Below are 22,914 nucleotides of genomic sequence, written 5' to 3'. Positions count from 1 at the left end.
TCATAGGCATTGCATTAGAGTTGAAGGAAATCAAATTAATGATTATTTTGTCAGTTAGTAGTAGAAGGTCACGTTGAAATTGTAAGTTCCAATTTGTCATAGATAAAGTTGAATATAATTGTAATCAAAAATATTTTCCCTAAGTGCAAAATTTTCTGTGCAACCACGTTTTTTTTGTTTTTCTTCTAACACTCTGAACAGAAAGCCAAGGTTCTGAGAAATACAATTTTTTAGTATTTTACTGAAAAAAAGCTTGTGTACCTTAGCTAAGAAGACGGTCCAGAGTTTCCTCTGATATAGCTGATATGTAGATGAGTTCAGTACTAGATTTTAATAACAGAACAACTCACCTGCCATTCAAATCTTTTATCTTTTTCTCTCATGGATTTGAAATAATCATATATTTGTCTGGAGTTTTTTGTTTTTTTTATTTGTAGATAAGATGATCGCTCTGGAATTACATCTATTAAGCAGGCTTCTTGATAGACCTAGAAGATTAGAAACCATTTACCCTGGCACTTTCATTCCCTGCTGGACATTTATGACATGTTGTTTTAGAAGTAGATGAAAATAATTGATGCAAAAGGCATTATTTTCTACAAAGACTTTCAAAGCATTTTCTACATTGTAATTCTGACTGTATGAATTCTTTGTCCTTCTTTCTGTTGCCTATAAATGCCATTTTTGATTTACGTAGTAAATTACAGTGTCAAGCACATCACTTAGAAAAAAAAAAAAAAAGTAGTTTTCACTTGCCATATATTTTGTGCTAATTTTTGAGCTTGTCTAGTACAAAGAGAATGCATTTAGGTTCTGATTGAAGAGTTGATTACTTGAGTACTTCTTTTGCCCTTCAAATTGTCCAGAATTCAGCTCTGATTCTGTCAGTGGCTTACTGTGTGTTTTTTGATGTGATGTGCCATCCTGATCTGGTTTGGTAATCTATAAAGTGAATATGATAACATTTCCATAGTTCAGTGTGTTGTCAAGACTGGTGTTTATTTTTACAGTGTTTTGAGACTGTGTAGTCCCATGTAGTTGCTACATGTTTCTCATTACATTTTGTTGGAAGAAAAAAGACAAAACTTCAGTTCCAAGAAATGAAATTTTGATCACTTGATGACTCTTCATTGCAATAATAGTGATTAATTTATTGCAGTACAGAGTTAACTGTATAAATTTTTAAATCACTGTTTACACCAGGAGTGTCCAACCTTTTGGCTTCCCTGTGCCACATTGATTGAAGAGGAATTATCTTGGGCCACATATAACATATAGAATATGATTATAATATGCATATAAGTAACAAAACATCTTGTTTTTATATATATGTTTCATTTAAACATTAAAAAATGAGGGCAACAAAACCATAAAACCAGTGGGTTGAACATGTGTGGTTTATACTCATGCTAGAGTTGGTGTATGAAACCTTATTCTAGTGTATGTAATACAAAGAACTCTACATAATTTTTTGAATGAGAACAGTGAATTTATATAAACTTTTAAAACAAAGTTTTAAGATCTGTTCAGCTGTTCTTGATCTTAGTGGTAAAAATCCAAAGGCTTGTACAAAAGAAATCAGATTTTGTGAACATTTGTCTACTGATGTATTGCCAAGAACCATCCCATTCTGGTGGGACAACACACCATCATAGGCATTTTGCTGTACTCTGGGCCTGTTGCGGCAATAAGAAAGCTGTTAAGAGTTATCATACTGTTCAGGAATATTGCCTAATGCCAAACGCATTAGAATGCTTGTTAAGGGGAAAATATAAGGTTTTTCTTCTTTTTTTTGTATATAGGTATGTAGCATTGTATTCTGGCAGCCTGCTGTGCAGCCTAAGAGATCTCCTAAGTCTAAAGTCAGTGTAGAAGGGGAGAGCTGCACCAGCAATGCTGAAAACACCTAGCTGGGGCATGTAGCTACCACCTTCCATTATTATATAGCGTTACGTTGACAAACCTTCCTGTAGTTAACTGTAAATGAAAATATTTCTATCATCAAGAACTAAAGGCATTTAAAATTTATATTTTAGAGAGCTGAGAGATATTTGGACTTCAGGTTTTGTCCAGGATCTGGCTGTGGCTCTGGAGTGTTGATTATGTATTTGTATAGTGGGAAAGGGCCAAGTCCATAACTACATGGAAAAGTGACTTGGCAGTGTTACCTTCAGGCAGCTGCACATCTGGCTTTCCAGTAACCCAAGTCTGGCTTTCTAGTAATGCTGTGCTCCTACAGCCTCAGTCGTGATCTTGTAGTCTTAGCACAGGAGCTGCTCTTTGAGCTGTTGGTGAGCAACATGTAAGTGAAGAGCAACAATAAATATAATGAAACAGGGCGTAGTGTCTTTGGATGTTACATGTTCTGAATTTCCCATTGTTCTGTGTGACCTAAATACCACACTAAGCATCGAGATCTGTACTGTCTCTCATAGTCAGTAGTTTACCCTTAATTACCTGAGAGTTCAATAACTCCAAAGAAAAAATTGAAGACACAACAGATATTTATTTGATATGTAACTAAAATAGCATTTCTAAATGTTTCCAAGGCTTTAGGGGAGTACTGTAGGTTCTAAGTCTTACATGAGATGTTCTCCCTGTATGGGGAGACAGTAGAGGATGTCACCTTTCATATCTTTATCTTCTTTGAGTGCCTTATGCCACTTCTTGCTTGGTGAATTTGGCCCGTAAAAGGATTAGCTAGGTGACTACTAAAACGCCCTGCACTATTCAGCACCTGCTGGTGGTTAAGCTAGGGTTTCCAAGCCTTAGTGCTACAATAGCATAACTTCCTTTCCTTGGAATAGCAAGAGCACAATTGTTGCTCTTTCAAGGAGCTGGTAATGAATGATTTTAACTACAAGTGGGTTACAGCTCTCCTCTTTTCCTAAATTGCATTAAGTTTTATGTGTGGAGTTCATTGGCTAAATTTTTTCCAACGCTAATGTTGGAATTGTTTAATTGGCTTTAAACAAAGCACATTTTGAAACCATATTTATTAAATTTTGGATAGATGTAAATGAGGGTGTGTTTTATTTTTATTGTTAACTAGGATGAGTTTCCCGTTTCTCAGACAAGACAAAATGAAATGATCTGCAAACAAAATGTGAGATATCTTCATTGATGTAATCCTCAATGATCTTGTCCTTGCTGATATGGGTAACAATAAGGTTTCCTATAGAAATTACACAAATGAATTTATGTTACAGCTCAGTGAAAAATGCATAGTTGCTTATTCACATGCGTACATATATATGCATATGTATGTGTTTCCTCACTCCTTTTTATTCCCAGATAATGTTTTCCTACTCTAGCAAAAGTTCAAGAATAACAATAGAAAGTGCCTGAAAAAATGGGAAATGAGGAAAATTAAGAACATTTGGCAGCATCTCAGATATCAGTCTTGACTTGATGAATTCCAATCCAATTTTCACATGTTAAAAATGTTAGAAAATACAAGTATCTTCATTCAGTTGTTTAAACTGTGACTATAAATCTGTTCATACTGTGCCATGTGAGCACTGCAAAACATCTCTAAGCTCATTGGAGCCAAAGAGCAGAGACTTATCTCTTTACAGCAGTTCTAGTATAAGACTGGCAGTAACAGCTTTCTGCTTCTTGCAGTAATTGTCAATTCTTTGTCTAAAGGGAGGGTTGTGAGCACAAAAGAGAACATCTACCATGCTGCATTTCCCATTGATGTATGTTCTGGTAAGACTTGAGCCTCAGGCTGTAGTAGAATGATCCAGAAGCATGAAGGCGCAGCTGCTTTCTTGTAGTTCCTCACTGGACAATGAAAGCTAATGAAATTTCTATTATATGTGAAAAAGAAGGGAAAGAGAGTCAAGGCGGTGCTTGGAAAACTGTGTGGCACAAATTGATGTTTGAACAGGCCAAAGTGAAAGGTGTATAAATACACTAGTATATTTTTCTGGAGATTGGAAATAGCAATAAGAGCTGTAACTGATATTCTTGCTTTGGTAAATAACAGTACTTTTATAGGGAATTGAGTGGTGTAATGGGTACAAGGGAAAATACAGAAGATAAAGTCTGAGACAGAGAAAAAAGGTGTTTAAAAATGAGATTTGGAGTTCATGTGCAGACTGTGTTTGTTGGATTTTGTCCATAATAATTCTGTTTGAGGAGTAATTGTGACTGTTGTCAGTTAAATATTTAACTGTGTTTGAAATGTCACAGTTAATAGGTGTTAGTTTTCACTTATGTACTCTATTAGGTTTACATGCAACTTATCAGAACTGCTTACTGCCTGTATATTGCAATATGCAATGCTTGACAAATACTTTATTCTTAGAAGTACCTACTATCATTTTGTGTTTCCCTTTAGATTACTTATGTCTTTTGCTGGTTGTAAATGCAGTGTATGGAACTTAAGTGTAGTGCAGTGTTTTAGCAGAATTTCAAGCAGTTTAATTATTTGCTCGACAACCTGAACTCTCCTGCTGTTCCTGTTTTATTCTGTCTTCTATACAATGTCCATAACTGTGGATCTGAGCATGTACTAAGTGACATGGCTAACATCTGTCATGTGTGATTCTCCTTTCTGCTCCCTGGGAGGAAAATTATGTAAGGATATTTTAAAGTATTTTCTTACTTTATTTTTGTTTTATGTCTGCATTAAGCAATTATTTCACAGTATCCACACGTACAGCCTTGTTTATGTTAGATTGCTTGCTTTTGAAAAATAAATGAATCACAAGTAATGGCTTCTCATCCAACAGGGAATGGACAGGCTATCCCACCATTGCAAACACTCTTATTTTGCTAAGTGCATTGGGTTGCATAGCTTTCAAATCATAGTGCACCGAAGTGCATTTAATCATCTACAGCATGAAACCATTATTACTTTAATCCTGCGGTTTGATTTATGTATTAGTTGCCTCCAGACTCGTATCCTAAATGCTTTGGTATTTTCATGGGAAGGGAACTCCACAGGCTCTATGGGGTGAGTTAATTGGGAAAGTGCTGAAAAATTTAAATATATTCCATCAACTGTAATAAAAATTTGCCTGACATTTAAGACTATACATGTCTCCCTTGTTGCTGCTGTTGACTGACTATTTTGGCTGCTCACTCTGGTCTTGACTTGCAACCCTTGCTTGTGATGACTAGTTCTACTCACCAACTTTCATTGTTACATCTGACCTGAGAAATAGCTTCAGACTTGCACCTTACCACTAGAGAAGGCAGTGGGATGATGCATATATGTTTTCAGAGCACTTTGATGGGAGTTAGTGCACAGTAAGCTTCAATGAGAATTTGCTAACTCCATGGGGTAGCAGTTTAGGTGCTTTCATGACTGCAAGATAGCATAGGTCACTGTGCAGCAAGGTACCTTGCACGAAGGTATTCGTGACACAGAGTACCTGCAGAGATCTCTGGTGAAGGATGGCTGACCTGGACCATAGCTTACTGCTGTTAACCTTCCCATGTGTACCAATGCCTAGTGAGTACCCAAATGGATGAGAATTTCAATCCATCACCACACTAGTGAGCGTAAATGCCTTTAAACATACAAATACATGTTTATTCTGTATTTGATATATAAGTATACGTGGTTAGTGCAAGAGCAATGACAATGTCATACGTAGATAGCCTCCTGTTCTTTTTATTATAAATGGTATGTAAGAAGCTTAATCAGGAAAAATAGTCATGTAATATTTCTATCATATTTTGTGTTTTTGCAGTGAGAGAAAAACGCAAGAGTCTCTATATAAACCACGTAAGTGAAAATGCCTCGCTATGCAGCTTTCTCCTTGTTGTCTATATTATACAGTAAATAAGAGTTTTCACATATGATTTCCATATTGGTGAGAGGATGCTGATGCTTCAGAAGACTGCTGTGCATCAGGATCCAGAAGCATAGGTCATAGCTACTGAGCTAGTGGAATGGTCTGTTGTTTTGAGGATAGTGCCATGCTCGCAACCAGCGTATGCAGGCAGCTGCTAGCTGGGATGAAGAGCTGCAGACATTGGTATGATTTTCAAAATTAAGCCAAAACAAAAGTCACAAAACTTTAAACTGCATTTATATGTAAGCTCGCTGTTGTCAGAGAGTCTGTGGCATTCCATTTTTTACACAGAAGTCTTGAACATTGCTGATGCAATGTAAATGTGTATTTGTTATGTGGTATGTGCTCAGTGTGAACATGGGGTTTTGGTACACTTACGTACCCTGGGCGTTTTTCAGTTCAGTTCTCCACTGTTTGAACTGAATTCCCAGCAGAGCTGAGAGCAAATCTCCCACAGCCAGCTTTGGGGACAGGATCCAGTGTCTTTCCCCTCTTAGCACCGTTTGCACTACCAAAGCACCTGGAACCAGCAAGTCCAAATGTTAAGCCTTGTGCTGAAGTACCTGGAGTCATGCCCCAGTGAAATGGAAGAGGGAAAGAAATCATTGTTTCTCAAATGATTTTTGTCTTTAGGGTGAAATAGGGAGAAGTTGACAATTTTTTTTTCTATCTGGAATTATAATCCTTAATTTCACAAGCCATTTTTAAACTGGTACAGCTGCTGAAAGAGCGGGATTTGTTTTATGGCTCTCCTTCTCTCCTCTTTGGTGCTGATGCTTGTGCAGCTGTGGCTAACCTGGTTTAGGGTATGAGTAGAAGTGGATTAAGCATAGCTACAAGCAAAAATGTATTTGTTCCTCAGTGTGATTTACATCAGTGCTTGCACCCATACAAAGGGAGGGTGGCAAAGAGGCTGAAATGAGCAGCTGAGTGGGATGACAAAGCAGGATAGCTTCATGTCTGTACAGAATAGGTTTGTGCTGATTTAGTGTTTCTGAAACTATGGCCTAGCTTTAAAAGCAAGGTGAGGTTTTCACAGTTTCCCAAGATTTTGAGAAAGTCATGAATTACTATGAAGTTTGTACAATCTGCAGAGTTGGCTGCCCCAGATCAGCAGGTACTGTCTGTGCTTCCCAATCCTATCCCTCTCTAAAACATTTCTACTGTTTACAGTGCATGTGAGAGTAGTTCGTATTATAATTGTATTGTTATAAATAGTAGAGTTAACGCGCTATAGACATAATAGTGTATGTTCAGTCATTTCCAGCAGGCTTTTTAGCCTCTAACTTGAATGCTTGAGTCTTGAATGCAAAAATACTGTCTCTGCAAGTCAAGGTATTGACAGAGTGTCTGTGACAAGCCACCTCACCATGTGGCTGAGATTCTCATGTGTCCCAGAAATTTTCCATGCCATGCAGAAGGTGTGTTTTGCATTAGATAGACTGAGGATGGATTTCTGTGGCAAATTGAGCAGATGTAACTCTCAAATTCTGCTATGAGCGTTCTGTTGCAAATTGATACAAAGTGTTTTTAAACAGTGCTGGGTTAGTTGCAGGAAGGGGAAGGATGATCATGTCACTAAGGAATTGCATGGTGGGGGACTGGATGTAGCAGCTCATGCATTTGATGCCCTAGGAAATACACCTTTTCCTATTTTCATTTTTAAAGTATTATTTAAAGCATTAGCTAAGCTTGCAGTGATATAAACTTCTCTCAATCAGGTTCACTACTAAAATCTGACTTCTCTGTACTTACAAAGTACCTCCTCTGAATTACAAAGCTGATAAAAAACATCGGCCTTGTGATGCTGAAGCCCTTCCTATAGTTTGGTGTTTGTGTCCTTACAAGCTAGTGACATTACTAGGCAATATCCAAAGATAAGCCATTATTTTCAAGCGTGGCCTGTGATATTTAAGTTGATAACAACTTAAGTGAGACATGGTTGACTACAGCACACCTGTAAGTATTCATTCAGCACCTCCAAAGTATTTAATCTGCTAAAGCTGAGTACAAACTAGTGATCATTTTCTAAGTGGTTGCTGTGGACTTCTGTACGTGACCAGGAGCCCAGGTGGGTTTGTAGGATGCCGGGAGCCACTCTAGTTTCCCTACACTACCTTGGTTGAAGAAATCTGAGGAAATAGTTAGATTTAGCAAATATATATGAGAAATCATGGGGGGGTGTTTACATTTCAAGTGAATTTACAATATGCTTTATTGGTTGGCTATTTCTTTTTCACCCTTTTTCTGTGTATGTTAAGGGTGTTTCTAACAGGAGCTGTTGCTGCTCATCTGTTTCTTTTGATGAAGTGTCCCCACTTCTGCTCTTAAGGAAGCAAGCTGAAGGAGAAACGTTTTGGAGTTGTTTTCTTTCTATGAGCTCCTCACCGTAACTTAATGCTCTTCTCTTTTGTGTTTTTTTTTCCATAATATCATATTTTCTTTTTCTTTTCAAGTCTGTATATATTTATTCTCTTTTTGTATCATATAACAAGGAATATTTTTAAAATATTTTAATTTTTTTATCCTGTTGTGCAGTATCTTACATTGCAGGAAAAGTTGAATATCTCCCAAACAACCAATGTAGGCAACAAGAGAAGTATCAATAAATATTTTGCTTTTTCTTTTTTAACTGCCTGCCTCGGTCTGTATAGTAGCAGGTGAGAATGGTAGCTTACACAAGTACAGTTTCAAAATGTTACCTGGGAGAAATAAAAAGTAAGTTAAAATTGACTCTTTGGTTGTATGCAACACTGACATTTTCTGGAATAATCTTCTGGAAGCTTCAAGAAATCTTCGAAGTGTGAATTTTGCTCTTGTTTTCCTTTTTTTTTTTTTTTTTCCATTTAAAAATGCACTTTTTCACTGTGATCAAGCCAGCCATTTTCCTTTCTTGCTTGCACTTGTTTGTAGCATATTTTCATTGTATGGATAGTTCCCTTTTATCCCCAAATGAACAGTGGGCTCCTGCTTAGATTTACTGTGCTTTGCCACAGTTTCCAAGCCTCAGCTTCACCTTGTCAGTAGGTGTGATTGAAGACGCTAGCAGCTGTTCTTTTTGGGTGGAGAAGGAGTGAACGCAGGGCTGACAGGTGCCATGGGGAAGCTGTCATCTCTCTGTTTTCCCCCAGAGCCTGGGGAGATGACAGCTTTAGGATGATGCTGAAGCATTTGCACAACTGCAGCACTCGTCTTCATAGAGGCTGAAAGTGAGGGAGGTACCCACCAACAGCCTATCTGACGTGCTTGCTTTTTTCCAGCCTATTTTAATTTCTGAGCAGTTGCAGCATATTACTTTCCCATTAAACTGGCAGCTGTTGTACTGTGTTATACCTTTAATGCTTCTTCAGTGGGCTCTTTTTTTTTTTTTTTTTTTTTTTCAATCTGCTTAGTCAGGCTGCTGAGGGGGATGGAGATACAGACTGAGACAGAGGTGTTTCCTTTCTTAGTAAGAAGAGATTGCATCGGTATCCGTGCCTGGACAAGGAAAACAAACAGGAAGATACGCATTGTACTTTCAGTGGGGCAGAGTGGAGAAAGATGGATGCTTCATTGTTACTTGCAGAAGCAAGTTTTTTTTTGTACTGCCTGGTTTTATTCTGCAGGGGAAAGGAGCAGGGCAGGAAAAGGTAAAGATTTGCTAGAAATCTTCCCATTCAGACAAAATGAAAGTGATTTTTTTTTTTTTTTTCCCAAAGAACTTTCTTCTCCTTGACAGTATATGCTTTTATAATCTAATTGGTGTTTATGAACAGTGACACACAGTGAAAATACGGGAACAGCTGTGTATAGACCACAATTTTTCAGCAGCTTGAGGAGAAGTTCCTGGGTATCAGCCACGGCAGAAACCTGTCCCTGTGAGCGATCCTCCATGATTCCCAGCTGGGAAAGCATCTTCCCACAGGCAGACCTGCTGGTGGGGTTTGCGGAGAACAGAGGGGCCCTGTGGTGTGAGTTCTATGGCACGAGCACTTTCTGTGAATCTCTCTGCATGCTTGAAATTATCTGTGTTTATTTGCTCCTGTGTAGCCCCCAAATTTTCCTGTCAGAGTGGATCAAAAGGCTGTTCTGCTTCCCTGTTGTGAGACTACCATGCGTACGACTGGTAATCAGATACTTTCAGCTAGTGATTAGGAAAGTAAATATGATACATATTGAAATGGCAACGCAGTCTCAAAAGGTACTTTAATCCATGAAAAAAATGCAAAGCACAACATAAAATAAGAGATGAAGTTTTCATTACGTGGACTGCCTGAGGCTGGCTATTGAAAAAATTTATTATTGCTGGCCAAATTCTTGAAGATATTTTAATTAACATTCCTTACTCAAAGGGAAGAACAAGATAAACTGGAAGGTAGATTAGAGGCTTCTCAGGTGCTCTTGCAACTTTTCTACAGATTGCTTAATCTAGTCTTTGCTCCTCTCCATTGCAAGATCACAGATCAACAGGGCTAGAGGCACCCTTACAGGCTGTCTGGTCCATCTGACAGGTTCACTGTACCAATGCCATTCCTGACAAACGCTGTTCAGGATGCTTTTTCAGGCTTCCAATAAGTTAGAATCCTCAGCTGAATTGAAATGTTTTTGCTTTATTTTTTTCCCCAATATCTTTCAGCTGTTTTCTTATCTGTCCTCTAAGGTGAAGGTTTTTAACTTCTCCTGTCAGCCTCAAGGCAGTAAGTTCTATTAAGTGACATATTTGTAGGGGGAGTGGAGTGAGAGCACAGGGGAAAATTCTTTTACAAGATGACTATGTAATAGTTGCTTCACTGGGAGTCTGGTAAAGTCCCTCTGGTCAAATTGCACAACACCAGCAATATGTAAATATAAGCCTTTGAGCTGTTTTTAGCGTTCAGGGAAATATTTAATCTCTTCAGGTGCTTTACCTATGTTTTAGTGAGATCTGCATGCACTACAGAAGAAGTTACCAGAGGTTGGTGAGCCCTCCTGGAGCTCACTGGAACCTAATGCAGCTTTCTGTGTTTGACATGAATGAGGACAAGCTTTGAGTTCGAAAAAACTACAAATAGAGATGTAGCCAAAGGCATCAGTTTTAAACATTATCAAAATGTCGATGAGACTAATCAACTGAAAACAAGACTGAATCCTGCCATAGACTGGTTGGATACAATAGATATTATGTAAGAGTGGTTGGCCTGGATTTTATTCTATTTTTTATTGTAGATGTTGGCAGAGAAGTGTAAGCATACATTAGTGAGCTTGACTTTTGTTCAGGTAAATATACCCTGCTCTAGCCACTAAATGTAGATAGTTGTGCTGTAGCAAAAAAATATGCAAGATAAAAGTAAATGCAGAGTTTTGCAGAGCAGTGCATGGCTAGATTGATTTTGGAGGCACTTTGTTGACCTGTAAAATTGTGTTGCTTCTCTGAAAGATTTTGTCATTACTGAATCATATCCTGAGGCAATAGAAGATCCCTGAGTTCAAAACCTCCCTTTTCCAAGTCAGAAGCAGTTTCTTGCTTGCTGGTGTAATCTGTCTTGTGTATACCTCTATATGCCACTTCTGCTGAGTTAGATTTTGGCCAATCTCTGCTGCTTTAGAGCTGCTGGTTATGTCACTGCACATGGGTGCAGAATGGCCTCAAATTTTCCATGGGAGTGATAGGTTTTCACAGCACCTTCTAAAACATCTAAACAAAGGCACCTGGTTTGATAGAACAAGAGACAATACCAATATCAACTAAGGCACAAGCTGCAAGTTATCTTTTGATGGACAAGTGGAAAAGTGTACTTAAAAAGACTGAAGTTACTCTGCTGAACTGGAAGCTGACTGGCTCAAGGCAGCTCTGGAGTAAAAGCAAAAGCTTCATTAGAAGAGTGTTGTGCCCAAGTGACAAATGCTGCTGAGCGTCAGGGCAGAGTGCCATACTACTCTTGCTAAAGAGCATTCAGAACAGAATTTGCTTATACCAGTTCTGGACAATTCTGTGTAAGGGTTTTGGTCGACGTGCACCTCTCTGTTAGATATTTCTACCCAAGAGCACTCTGAAATGATCATATTAAAAAAATATATATTAGTGCTTTCCTTTCCTCTGCAAATTTAGATTTAATTTCAGAATGATCTTAAAATGAATCCTGAGAAGTAGTCATCCTTTCGTTTATATTCAGCGTGAATTAGTTAGGAATTCCTTGTGATTTCTGTCATGGCAAGTATGTAGGAACATTCTGGCACAGCTTGTACGGTTGTGACTTCATTTCTTGCCTTTTCGTGAAGTCAAACATCAGGCAAACTAAGCCACTCTATTACTGATAAGATGCATTTTATGTAAGATTTAAGTAAATCGTACTGTTCAAACATCTTAAATACAAACAAAACTATGATTTGAAAAGTTGGAAGGTTTCAGAATGAGTCTGAGAAAAACATTTAGAAGTGATGTTTCCTTAGTACTAGCTGTGCATGAATGCCAAGCTGCTGTTTTTAAGAGCTAGATACCTGTTAATAGTGGAAGTGCTGGATCTTGATCTCTTAGAGCTTGTTCTGTTGCACATGCAAAAGCTTAGCAAGTTAGAAAACATTTTTTTCCACTATACATCTTTCCCTGTAAAGGAAGGAATTTCACAATATAATAAGTATTATGTTGTTGCTGTGATCTTTATGTCATTATTTTTAATGAACTTCTTTGATAGAAAGGACAAAACAACAACTGCTTCTGGAGTAAAGACCTATGAATCCTTTCCCTCAAAAAAGATAAAAAAAAAAAAAAATGTTAGAAGATCTGTCCAGAATTTGTCTCAGGAGGCTATTCAGGCTCAATTCATGTCTTAGGGTAGGGTCCTGCATTTAAGTTGTTCCAACCGTATTTTTTTTTTTTTACCTCTTCTCAATCGCTGACAGTTGTAAAGATTCTGTTGTTGCTCAAGTCACTCAAACTAGAACTCTGCTATTCCTGCCATTAGAAAAGATTATTCTTTTTTGGCATTACCTCCTCTCAACATTACAGGTTCATTCTTATTTTTTCTTACTTCAATATAAGGTTGTTCTTTCTCATGCCTTTATCAATGGTCTTGGAGAAAAATGTTCTTTCTAACTCCCTTCAAGATGATGTAGAAAAAGTGTTGTTGCTTTGTTCTTTAAGAAAACTTGTACAGTTATTCCTTCTAAATCTAATAGTTCAAACCTCTGTTTGGTATTGCTGTTCTTTCATGATAGATTCATCGTTCATGATCAAATCAATTCATCTTTCTTGAAATATGGTAGTCAAAACTGGACATAATATTCCATCTGAATAGAATGGAGGGGTGCTCCATCCTCTTGTACGTATGGTAGCTCTATTTATAAGTCCCACATGATACTTTCCTTTTTCTTTGCAAGAGTATATTTATTGTCATGTGGTCTGCACATCCTTTTTGATGAAAGCCTCAACAGTTTTTTGCCATATTATATTTAGACAGATGGTTCTTCTCTAAAGTGTATAGCCTTGCATCTGTTCTTAATAGATCTCAGGGCTGTATTTTTGTGCAAACTGCTTCCCAGGTTTGTCAGGATTGTTCTGGATTATAACATTGCTTTCTAATACATATTTTGTTCTTCAAGTTATCATCTGTAAATTCAATAAAGAGTGATTCACTATTTAATACCGAGTAGGCAAGACTTCTGTGGATTTATCCTTACTTCAGCCTTCCAATTTGGAAGTGATCTTTCATAGAATCGTAAGGTTGGAAATGACCTGCAAGATCATCTAGTCCAGCAGTCTTCTCACTACCACGGCTACCACAAGCTACTAAACCGTATCTTGCAGCTCTTCATCCAGATGCCTCTTGAGCACTGCCAGGGACGGTGACTCCATCACTTTCCTGGGCAGCCATTCCAGAGCCTGAGCACTTTCTGAAATAAAAAGTTTTTCCTCATGTTTAACCTAAACCTCCTCTGGTACAACTTGCAGCCATTTCCCCGGGTCCTGTTCGTTGCCTGGGAGAAGAGGCCAAACCTCTCTTCACTCCCTTCAGGAAGTTGTAGAGTGCAATGAGGTCTATGAGCCTCCTCTTCTTCAGACTAAACAATCCCAGCTCCCTCAGCTGCTCCTCATAAGACTTGTGCTTCAGACCCCTCACCAGTTTCATTGCCCTTGTCTGGACACGCTCCAGGGCCTCAGTGTCTTTCCTGTAGTGAGGAGCCCAAAACTGAAGACAATACTCGAGGTGTGGCCTCACCAATGCTGAGTAGAGGGGGATGCTGCTGCTCCTGCTGGCCACACTATTTCTAATGCAGGCCAGGATGCCGTTGGATCTCTTGGCCACCTGGGCACACTGTCGACTCATCTTCAGCTAAGCATCAACCAACACCCCCAGGTCCCTTTCCTCTTCACAATCATCCAGCCACTCGTCCCCCAACTTTGGGTAACCAGAGTTCAGCTTTCCAAGCAGTTTTTGCCTACCGTGCTATCCTTGTTTTGTCCTGTGCCAGATGGAGTCAGAAGACCCGCTGCAGTTAAAAAGCATTGTATCTTCTGAATTACAGCCTGAGGGCAAAATATTACTAGTGCAAGTTATAGCACCACTCCCTATCAGTGAGATGCTTTTGTAATTATTTGTATTAGCAGACATTTTCAAGGCTACACGTATGTTCTGTACTCACTGTCATGGTTCCATATGAAGGTTTATCACAGGAACTGTATCAACCCTTTCTTTCTCACTTGTCAACCTTAATGATGGGACAGAAGCTGAGGAGCAACCAACTAATGCAGAATTTGGCTTATTTTTTGAAAGGCTTTATATTCTGTCTCAGTTCTTCTGATTTCTATCTGTCACAGCCTTGTATAAATGGAAGATTTTTGTAGTCAACCTTGATGGATTTGAAATGTTAGGCTCCGGTTCAATTTTGGGTGGACTTACTCCATTGAACTGAACTGTGGTTTCTGTGTAGAATGGTCTGATACTGAGCTAATTCTTTTCAAGAATGGAGAAGGTTCGCTTGCAGCATTTTATGGAGGTTCAGAAAAGACTATTTGGCTGATCTTTGTGACTTCAGATTTCTTCCAATTTAGTCAAGCTAGAATATGAAACTCTGAATACACATTCCATTAATTTGGAAAAGGCATGACATCTGTTATCTGGCTTACTATATGGTTGCATCTGGTTCATCAGAGTAGATGGGAACATTGCTTTATCGATGGGCTAGTTATTTACATGGCAAAAATGTCTATGTGTACCCATGACAGCAGGGTTACACTTGGAATTATTTTTCAGACTGGGAGAAGTGCTCCTTAGTGCCAAGTGGTTACAACTGGGAAGTGAGGCATGAGACACCACAGACTTTTCTGACATATGATAAGTTCTAAGCCCAACAAAGCGTGATGTGGGCTGAGAACTGAGGGGAGGTTTGTGGTGTGGTAGCTTCAGAAATAAGGTATATACCTCTAATCACTGGCATGCCTCAAATGTTGAAGCTCTGTTTGTGTAAGAAAATTTAAATCTGATAATGATGTTGCTATGGAGTTCTTTTCTGATTTTCTCATGCTGTTTTGGATGGATTAAGGCTACTTATCATAAATTGTAGCTACTTCTGTGAAAAAACATTTACACTTAAAATGTAGAAGCTGTTTTTTTGTTTGTTTGTTTTTAATGATGCTATGTCCATAACTTTTTTTTTTTTTCCCCAACCAATGAAACAGTCACATTTTCAGTGTTTCTTTATTTTTTTTTAAGTTTTTATCATCTCTTTGGAAGGTGCTGAGCATTCTAATCCAGAAATGTGAACAAAACTGGGGTAGAATAAAAGCTATAAATCACCAGAACTCTAATAATTTTCCCCTTATATATCAATGCCAGATAATACATTTGTTGGCATTAACACATCCAGCACTTCTAAACTTTCTATTTCTGTTGGCGTTGCTGAGCACACAAACCTTGGAAGGCAGATGGATTGTGAGCTTCCAAAGTATTACAAAGTACCTTTCCAAACTCATGGAGAATTTTTGAGGGAGTAAAATCTCTTCCATTTTTTTCATTAAACTTTTATTTGCAAGAAAGGTAGTTCAGCCTACAAATGTCCTGGTCAGACTGGGCACCTTCACAGTGAAATTCACCTTGATGGTGAGCTTTGAAATCATTTGAACATAACATTGCCACAATTGTAAGAGCTTCAGAAAATGATTTTTTTCAACTGCCAGAATACTCTGAATGTTCTTTTTCTCATAGTTGGGAAAAATGGAAAAAAGATGACTCAGACGCATATGGGCTTATGAAGAGTCTGTTCTGTCTGTTCTGAATCTAATGAATGCACAAGTGAGTGCTGGTGTTTTTAATAATACCTGTTTTGGAATTAGGCAAGGGAAGATGTACTGAAATGGCACCATAGCCTTGGTACTGAGTTACTCTGAGCTGGTAAATCTCTGCATTCCGCTGGAGATATTGATACTCGGGTCTCAACTGAAACGGTGGAAACAGCATTAATTGTAAGACAAATTAAAATTTTTGTGTGGGTGTGCTAGCTGAATTTTAAGTCTACCATGCTCTGAGAAGAGTGCTTAATTTCTCTTGCCCTCACTACCATGACAGGGGCTCCTCTTGATCAAGTTAGTTACTAGTTTAAGTAGAATGAGTAAGGATAAAACCAAATGGCATTAATGACTCTGAGAGCTATTAGCTGATATGATGAAGTGGTTCTCTTTAGACTGCTGGAGTGCTGTCTGCTCTAAACAGCTCAAGGAGATCTGTCAATAAGAAGTCTTCTGAAATAAAAGTGTCATCAAATGCCCTTTGTGATTGTTTTCCAGTGTACTTTGACAGTAGTGTGGAAGTATAATTGAAATCTCTTAATCTTCTTCAAAAAATTAGGAAATTCTGTCCTTTTTTTTTTTTTTTTTTAATATGGTTTTCTCATACGTATTTTTATGGTTTTTCATCCTATCTATAACAATCTATTTTATGAGTCTTATCTGTAAATTTTTTTGGTTTTTAATACTTCCACTGCAAAGACTTCTTTATCCTCTCATTCTGTTTTTCTTTTGTTGTTTTGTTTTAAATTCTCTTTTTTCTAAGCATTGTTTTGCATCTGTTTCTAAACTAGTCTTCATCTCTTATGTGATATCTTCTTCACTTTTCTACTTGTTCTTTTGTAATAAATACAGGAACATAGGGCTTGTTTGTATTTTCTTTATAAAGCTCTGTATTTGATTTGAGTAATTCTGCACAAAGATTTTTGTGGTGTTTTGGGGAGGAGGGAAAAAGGGAAGGAGGAGAGATTGAGGCTTGGAGAAAGCATTAGGCAAAAGTCAGGCAGGAATTGTTGTGATTTCGGCAGTGGTAATTATTTTTGAACTTTCTAAACTGCCTCAAAACATTATCATGTTACTATATGTGTCATTGTGAGAGACAGAAGACGTTTATTTTCTCAAAATTCTTACTTCTCCTCAGAGAAATGCTTTGGTATTACGTAATTGCTATTGTTCTGTTGTGTGTTTTTCATAGCATCCTCCTGGACAGCTGAGAAGAAAGTACAGTTCCTGCTCCACTATTTTCCTGGATGACAGCACAGTCAGTCAACCAAACCTCAAGTATACCATCAAATGGTGGGTTTGATATATACGTGTCTGTGTGTGTATATTTACCTAATCTTCATTGTATACTGGATATGTATACGCATTTCTTAACCATTACTAGGCAAGTTTCATAGAGTTGAGTGTTTGAAGCAGTAAGTTTGTTTAGTCACATCCTGCTTTAGAGGCAGTGAATAGGATGAGTAAAGGATACTGCTCTGATTTTAGTTTCATGCAAAATCAAATTCTTAGTACTGCATATCTCACAAGAAAGCAACAATTAAGGTTCTTGAATTCTAGCACCTAAAATCCTTGTGCTTCAGCATTCAATTGAGTACTTGCTTTGGATAAGTTCTCGGAAGAAAACTTGTTCCTGATTTCATGTCATTCTGAAAATCTGAATAAACTTCTGAGACTGAAGGGCTTTATTCAGTTCTGAGAAAATGCTAATTTTCTAAGTTTTCCTTCCAGTTTTCTATTTGAAATGAACTGATTTATTTCCTTATTCAGTACTGAGACACTGGCACTTGAGTGCACAGCAGTGAGGAGCTTAGTTTGTGGTGTCCACATACATTTAGCCTTGGGGGACATTGCAGATGTTCATTTCAGGTTTTGACAATGCACTTGTTTGTTTAGAGAAAAATGGCGTTAATAGTGTTTCAATCTTTACGTATTGTACAGTAAGGGTAAAAATATGAGAACAGATATTCGGGCATTTTTTGCTGTTTATTGTGGTTGCAGATATACTCTCAATGTACTTGAGAACTTAATGTACTCAAATGCAAAAGTTAATGAAGTCAAAATCTATGCTATGAAGTTATTCATGTGAGAGAGATATATTTAGCCTATCACATCCAAAGGAGCTTGTGCTGCTGGTGAACACTAAAATGTGGTCTTAAAAAGAAAAATGAGGGAAGTGAAGAAGAGATTTGCAGTCTGCCTCATACTTTATTCAGATATTTGTCTAAAATAGTTTTGCATTTCCTCATGTTTTTTCTATAGTTAGTAATTTAAAAATAATTGTGAAAAGTCTTTCTGGGGGCTTTGATATTCCCTTTCTCGCCTCTTGAATTTCACAATTCTTTGCTCTAAAGCCCTTTGCACAGGGATTGCTGTAAGTGCAGCCTTTCAGGGGAGTGAAGGGAGATGTGGCTTCAAGCCTCTTTCAGCAGGCGAGCTCAGACTGTTAGTAGGAAGAGGAGGGTCCAGGGAGTTGCAGCAGCCAAGATGCAGTACCAACAGCAGGGCTGTGAAAAGGCAGGCAGAAAACCAGGCTGTGTGTGCTGAGCTGGGGGCAAAGTGGTGGCATCTCAGGGCAGAGCTGTGCGGGACCGGGCAGGGAGGGAGGGAGGCCTGGCTGCCGGCATGGGGAGGCTGGAAGCTGCACGGGGTCAGAAGGTTTGAAGAAAGGGTCGTGTGGGGTGAGGAACTGGACTCTGGCATTTGAGCCCTCTGGAGGAGGAGTTTCTTTCTTCCTCATCTCCCCACGTGAGTGGCAGAGTTAAAGGTGGGGAGATTGCAGGATTACGGTTTTTGTAGTACAACTTGATTTCCTGCACCCCTCCTGGACATCACTGCTAATGAGTGACTATGCACATGAGTAGATCTGTAGGGATACATTTTGGTTGGCTTTGTTTGGGGTCATATGGGTTTAAAATATTAGTTTGTTACCTGGAGGTCTTCATAATGAGTGGACTAGCAGAATATGGTGATGGAAAGCTATGTCAGCTGCTAGGTAACACACCCTGAATGCTAGCTGAACCAGTGCATGGAAAGCAAAATAAAACTTGGGTTTGAGTTAATCTATTACAGCTCTAAGAGACCTTCAGATTCTGGTATAGATTTCTGAAGAGTAAATATTTTCCTAAACTGAATTTGGCGTTTTGTTACAAAAGCAACAAAATGGACAGCAAGCAGAGCTCTGCATGTTATGTTAGTGCATCCACTTTCATAAAATGAACTGGAGCTGCAAATTTGTCCCTGGAGGCATCATGTAAAATTAGATTTCAGGACTAAATAGTTTTCAGTCAAATTAAATTCATTCATAAATCTGATTTTTGTGTTCAGTGAGGATTGTGTCTTTTGAGTGTCCTTGAGTACACAGTAATTTTTGATTTCTCAAATATATGTATGTAAAAAAATCAGTTATTCTTTTAAGAGGCTTTCAATAGGAAAGAGGGCAATTTTGCATCAGTGTAAGACATAAGCAACTTACAATGAATTTGACAAAACAAATCATCCACATATAGAATCAGTGAACGTTAGTTTCTGCTGGATTTTGCTTTGTTGGAGTAATTAGGGAGGCTGCTCTTTGTGCTCTAACTTTCTTTAAAGCTGTATCCTTAGTAAAACAGATACCCTCCAATAAAGCTCAAGGTACAAGTTGGAAAATGGACAGTAACTATGAGAAGCCAAGTCTTAGTTTTCTTCAGTCTCAATGTGAATGCAATCAGGTGTATATATAAATAAAAACTTAACTTTCTGTCAGTATAAGGATACTTTCTGTTTTTGTGCAGAATGTATGCAGAGGTATTTAGGTATGTGATTGAGAGTATGGGAAATGCATAATGCAATAAGTTATTCAGGGAGTCATCGTTCACAAGTTGAAATGAGTAACTTGATGCCATTAAAGGCATAGGAGCTCAGTATTTCAGTTTCCCATGTGAGTAACTACATAGAAGGAGCCAGAACTTCGTGCATTTAAACATAAAGTCAATAGAACATAAAGCCAAACATAAACCAATGGTAATCAACGTGTTTCAAGGTAGACTTTCGACATTATCATAGAATCATCAAATGGTTTGGTTTGGAAGGGATCTTTTTAAGATCATCTAGTTCCAACCTCCCTTCTATTGGCAAGGACACCTCTCACTGGACCAGGTTGCTCAAAGCCCCATCCTTATCAAACAATAAGAGTGAGTGCCCAATGCTGTGTTGCTCTTCCTTCAACCCTGGAAATCAATAATCTTTTGCCATTGACTTTAGTGGAGGTGTGCTTTAAATTGAGGTTGCGCGTGACTTGGTATATGGAGTCTGAGTATTTTGTAAGGTACTTCACTAATAGTGAAAAGGAAGCACTTTGAATGTGCTGGACAAATATTCTAAATCTATTTACTACTTTTTTTCTGGCATCTAATAACAGACAGAAGAAATAAGGCATTGATCTTTTTGTCATACATTCTGCTAGGTTTTTATTTTGCTTGTTACATCACAAATAATATACAAAATATTAACTCTATATTTTTCTTTACAGTGTAGCTCTTGCAATTTATTACCACATCAAAAACAGGTATGTGTACTTGTGCTGAAGATCTCTAATCATAAGAAATGGACTTCTGAAACCTGAAAAATCTGTGCTTTGTTTTTTTTTTTTGGAAATGTTTTAGGGGAGTTTTTCTGTTATCTCCCATGTTAGAGAAGAGAAACATATTCTCCAATTTTGCTTAAAGGAATAAAAGTTAGAAGACTAGGTATCATTAAAATCTGCAAGTCCAGTTAGCATTCAAAACCTCTGATGGTTCAGTATTTAGTATTATATGTCCCAACCATTTCTTTGTTCATATATGTTGCAATTATATGTAGAGGAAATCTTAATAATGTCTTTCAGGTTTATTTTTTTGGGCTATGCCTTTGTAAAATTAACTGTGTAAGACTTCAATCAGTTAATAAATTTTGAAATACAAGCCACTCATTATACAGTAAGTGTGACAATGTCAATAAATATAACTCAGGATGCTGCAGAAATAGAGCAGGTCCGGACTTATCTCTTCCAGTGTAGCATGTTTCAGATCTCTGCTCAGTCAAGTTGACTATTAAAACTGAATAGAAAACAGGTTCTCCAAAAAGGTAAATTGGTACATGAATTAACACTGTGGTTATTGAACTGCAGTTTTGTTTCCTAAATTCCATGTTGTCATGATATAATAAGTCACTGTATCGTAATATTCTCTGATTATTTTTTTTTTTAAGAGATTTGTATGAATACTTCCAGTGACTTCTGTGTTCATGGCTTTGCAGCATGTCTTCTCAGAGAACTTGGCTTAGGTCTCAACAAACTGATTTACAAGTTTTTTTATCAGGGCTGTGAGAAGTTCAACTAGAGCAAAAGGAATTACTTCTAATTTTAAAGTTAAGCTGGTGCGTCACTTGGGACTGTGTTTCAGGTCACTGGAGCACACTGCACTTCTTGAAACAAAGCTGGTGTCTCAAGAAACCTTTAGAATTGCACAAAGGCAGAAAGGTTTAGGGCTTGATCCCTGTTGAAAGCTCTTAGAAGACTTTCCAAGATCTCAGTGGGTCTTGGACTGAAACATGGCAAACTGTAAAGCAAAAGTTGAAGTGAAATATTTTTTCCTTTTAATCTAATTTCCTAGGAAATGAAGCATTAATGATCATGCTTGGTTTACTTGTTCATCCATCTGCGCTTCCCTCTTTCCCTTTCATTCCAACATCTCTGGGTTAGTTCAGCCAGCTAATCAGTTTTGTCTACGCTTGACTGACTAACAGAGATCCCAGAGTTAATCAGGTTCTAAAGTTTTGGGGAACAATATTGAAAGTGCTCTGTTAAATGCTGCGCCAACTGAGTAAAAAGCTCAGCAGAAAGGGGGCACGTTAGAGACTGCGTGTGGGTGAGAAACTTCAGCAAGAGCTCACTGTCACTCAAGAGGAAATCCAGAGCCAAAGGAAGCCAGGCCCACTTCCTTCTGATTTCTGACTACAGTAAAATATGCACATTCATAGGCTTATCAAAGAACCTGATGCAAGTTTGACCTGCAACAGTTAGACAGAGGGCAGACATGAATAACAGAAAGGATCCTATGTTCGTGACATGAAAACAGATACGTTCTGATTGTTATTTTCTTTGAAAACTTGCTGTTTGTCTTTTCACTTTTGGGGATGGAAGGGAAATTTATTCAGCGAGAACTGGTGGCTGCTTCTCACCTGAAGGTCCTAGGTGCAATGATGGGGTATTTTGTAAGCACTGACACAGTGACACTGCAGCAGGTGCTCGTACATCAATTAATGACTGAAATGAAGATTGTAAAACAGCTGTTCTGTCATCTCTCATTTAGGATGGAGCGAACAAGGTGATAACAAGATGATAACAGCATTCGTTTGTGTATGCTGCTGAAACAGCAATAGCAAAACATATTTTCTGTTTCCTGCCATTATAGGCCAAAGGAAGTTGTTGACGTATGTGATAGATTTGAGTTTGTTTTGTCTGGGGAGCATGAAACCACTGCAGCCCTTGGATAGGCTTAAAGTTCATTGTGACAGAAAACAAATTGAGCACCTGCTTTGCCAGAGACAAATTATTTTCAGATAACAATTATCTGTTTCTCCTCTATGTTAAGCATAAAGCAATTTTTTTTTGAGTATTCTAAACTGTCACCAAACTCAGATGCAAATTTTCAGAGAAACTATACGTGTGTGTCATATCTTCCCCACAATTTTGTTTTTTGTATAATTTTGATTGTAACATTCTAGTTAGCATTCCTGCTTTTCCCATTGTCTCCTATCACTGTTACATTGACTGACTTTTTCCAGCTTTTTTCACACTGCCCTCCAACTGGTGGGGGGCTACACGTACCTTGCTTTTGGAAG

General features: G+C 38.1%; 1 protein-coding gene across 1 annotated transcript in view; it reads left to right on the top strand.

Annotated features, from left to right (window-relative positions):
* The window catches only part of CCNY (cyclin Y), a 115,281-nt gene that overhangs the window by 69,380 nt on the left and 22,987 nt on the right, over positions 1 to 22,914 (top strand). Inside the window, exons 3-5 of the mRNA XM_085227070.1 lie at positions 5,706 to 5,740; positions 17,243 to 17,343; positions 20,564 to 20,599. Of these exons, the coding sequence (XP_085083196.1) occupies positions 5,706 to 5,740; positions 17,243 to 17,343; positions 20,564 to 20,599 (172 nt within the window). The remainder of the gene's footprint in view (positions 1 to 5,705; positions 5,741 to 17,242; positions 17,344 to 20,563; positions 20,600 to 22,914) is intronic.

This window comes from Meleagris gallopavo, chromosome 6, assembly GCF_905368555.1.
Source record: "Meleagris gallopavo chromosome 6, MGAL_WU_HG_1.1, whole genome shotgun sequence".
Classification (NCBI taxonomy): domain Eukaryota; kingdom Metazoa; phylum Chordata; class Aves; order Galliformes; family Phasianidae; genus Meleagris; species Meleagris gallopavo.
The sequence above is the reverse complement of the archived record's forward strand: the minus strand, read 5'-3'. Positions and strand labels throughout refer to the sequence as shown.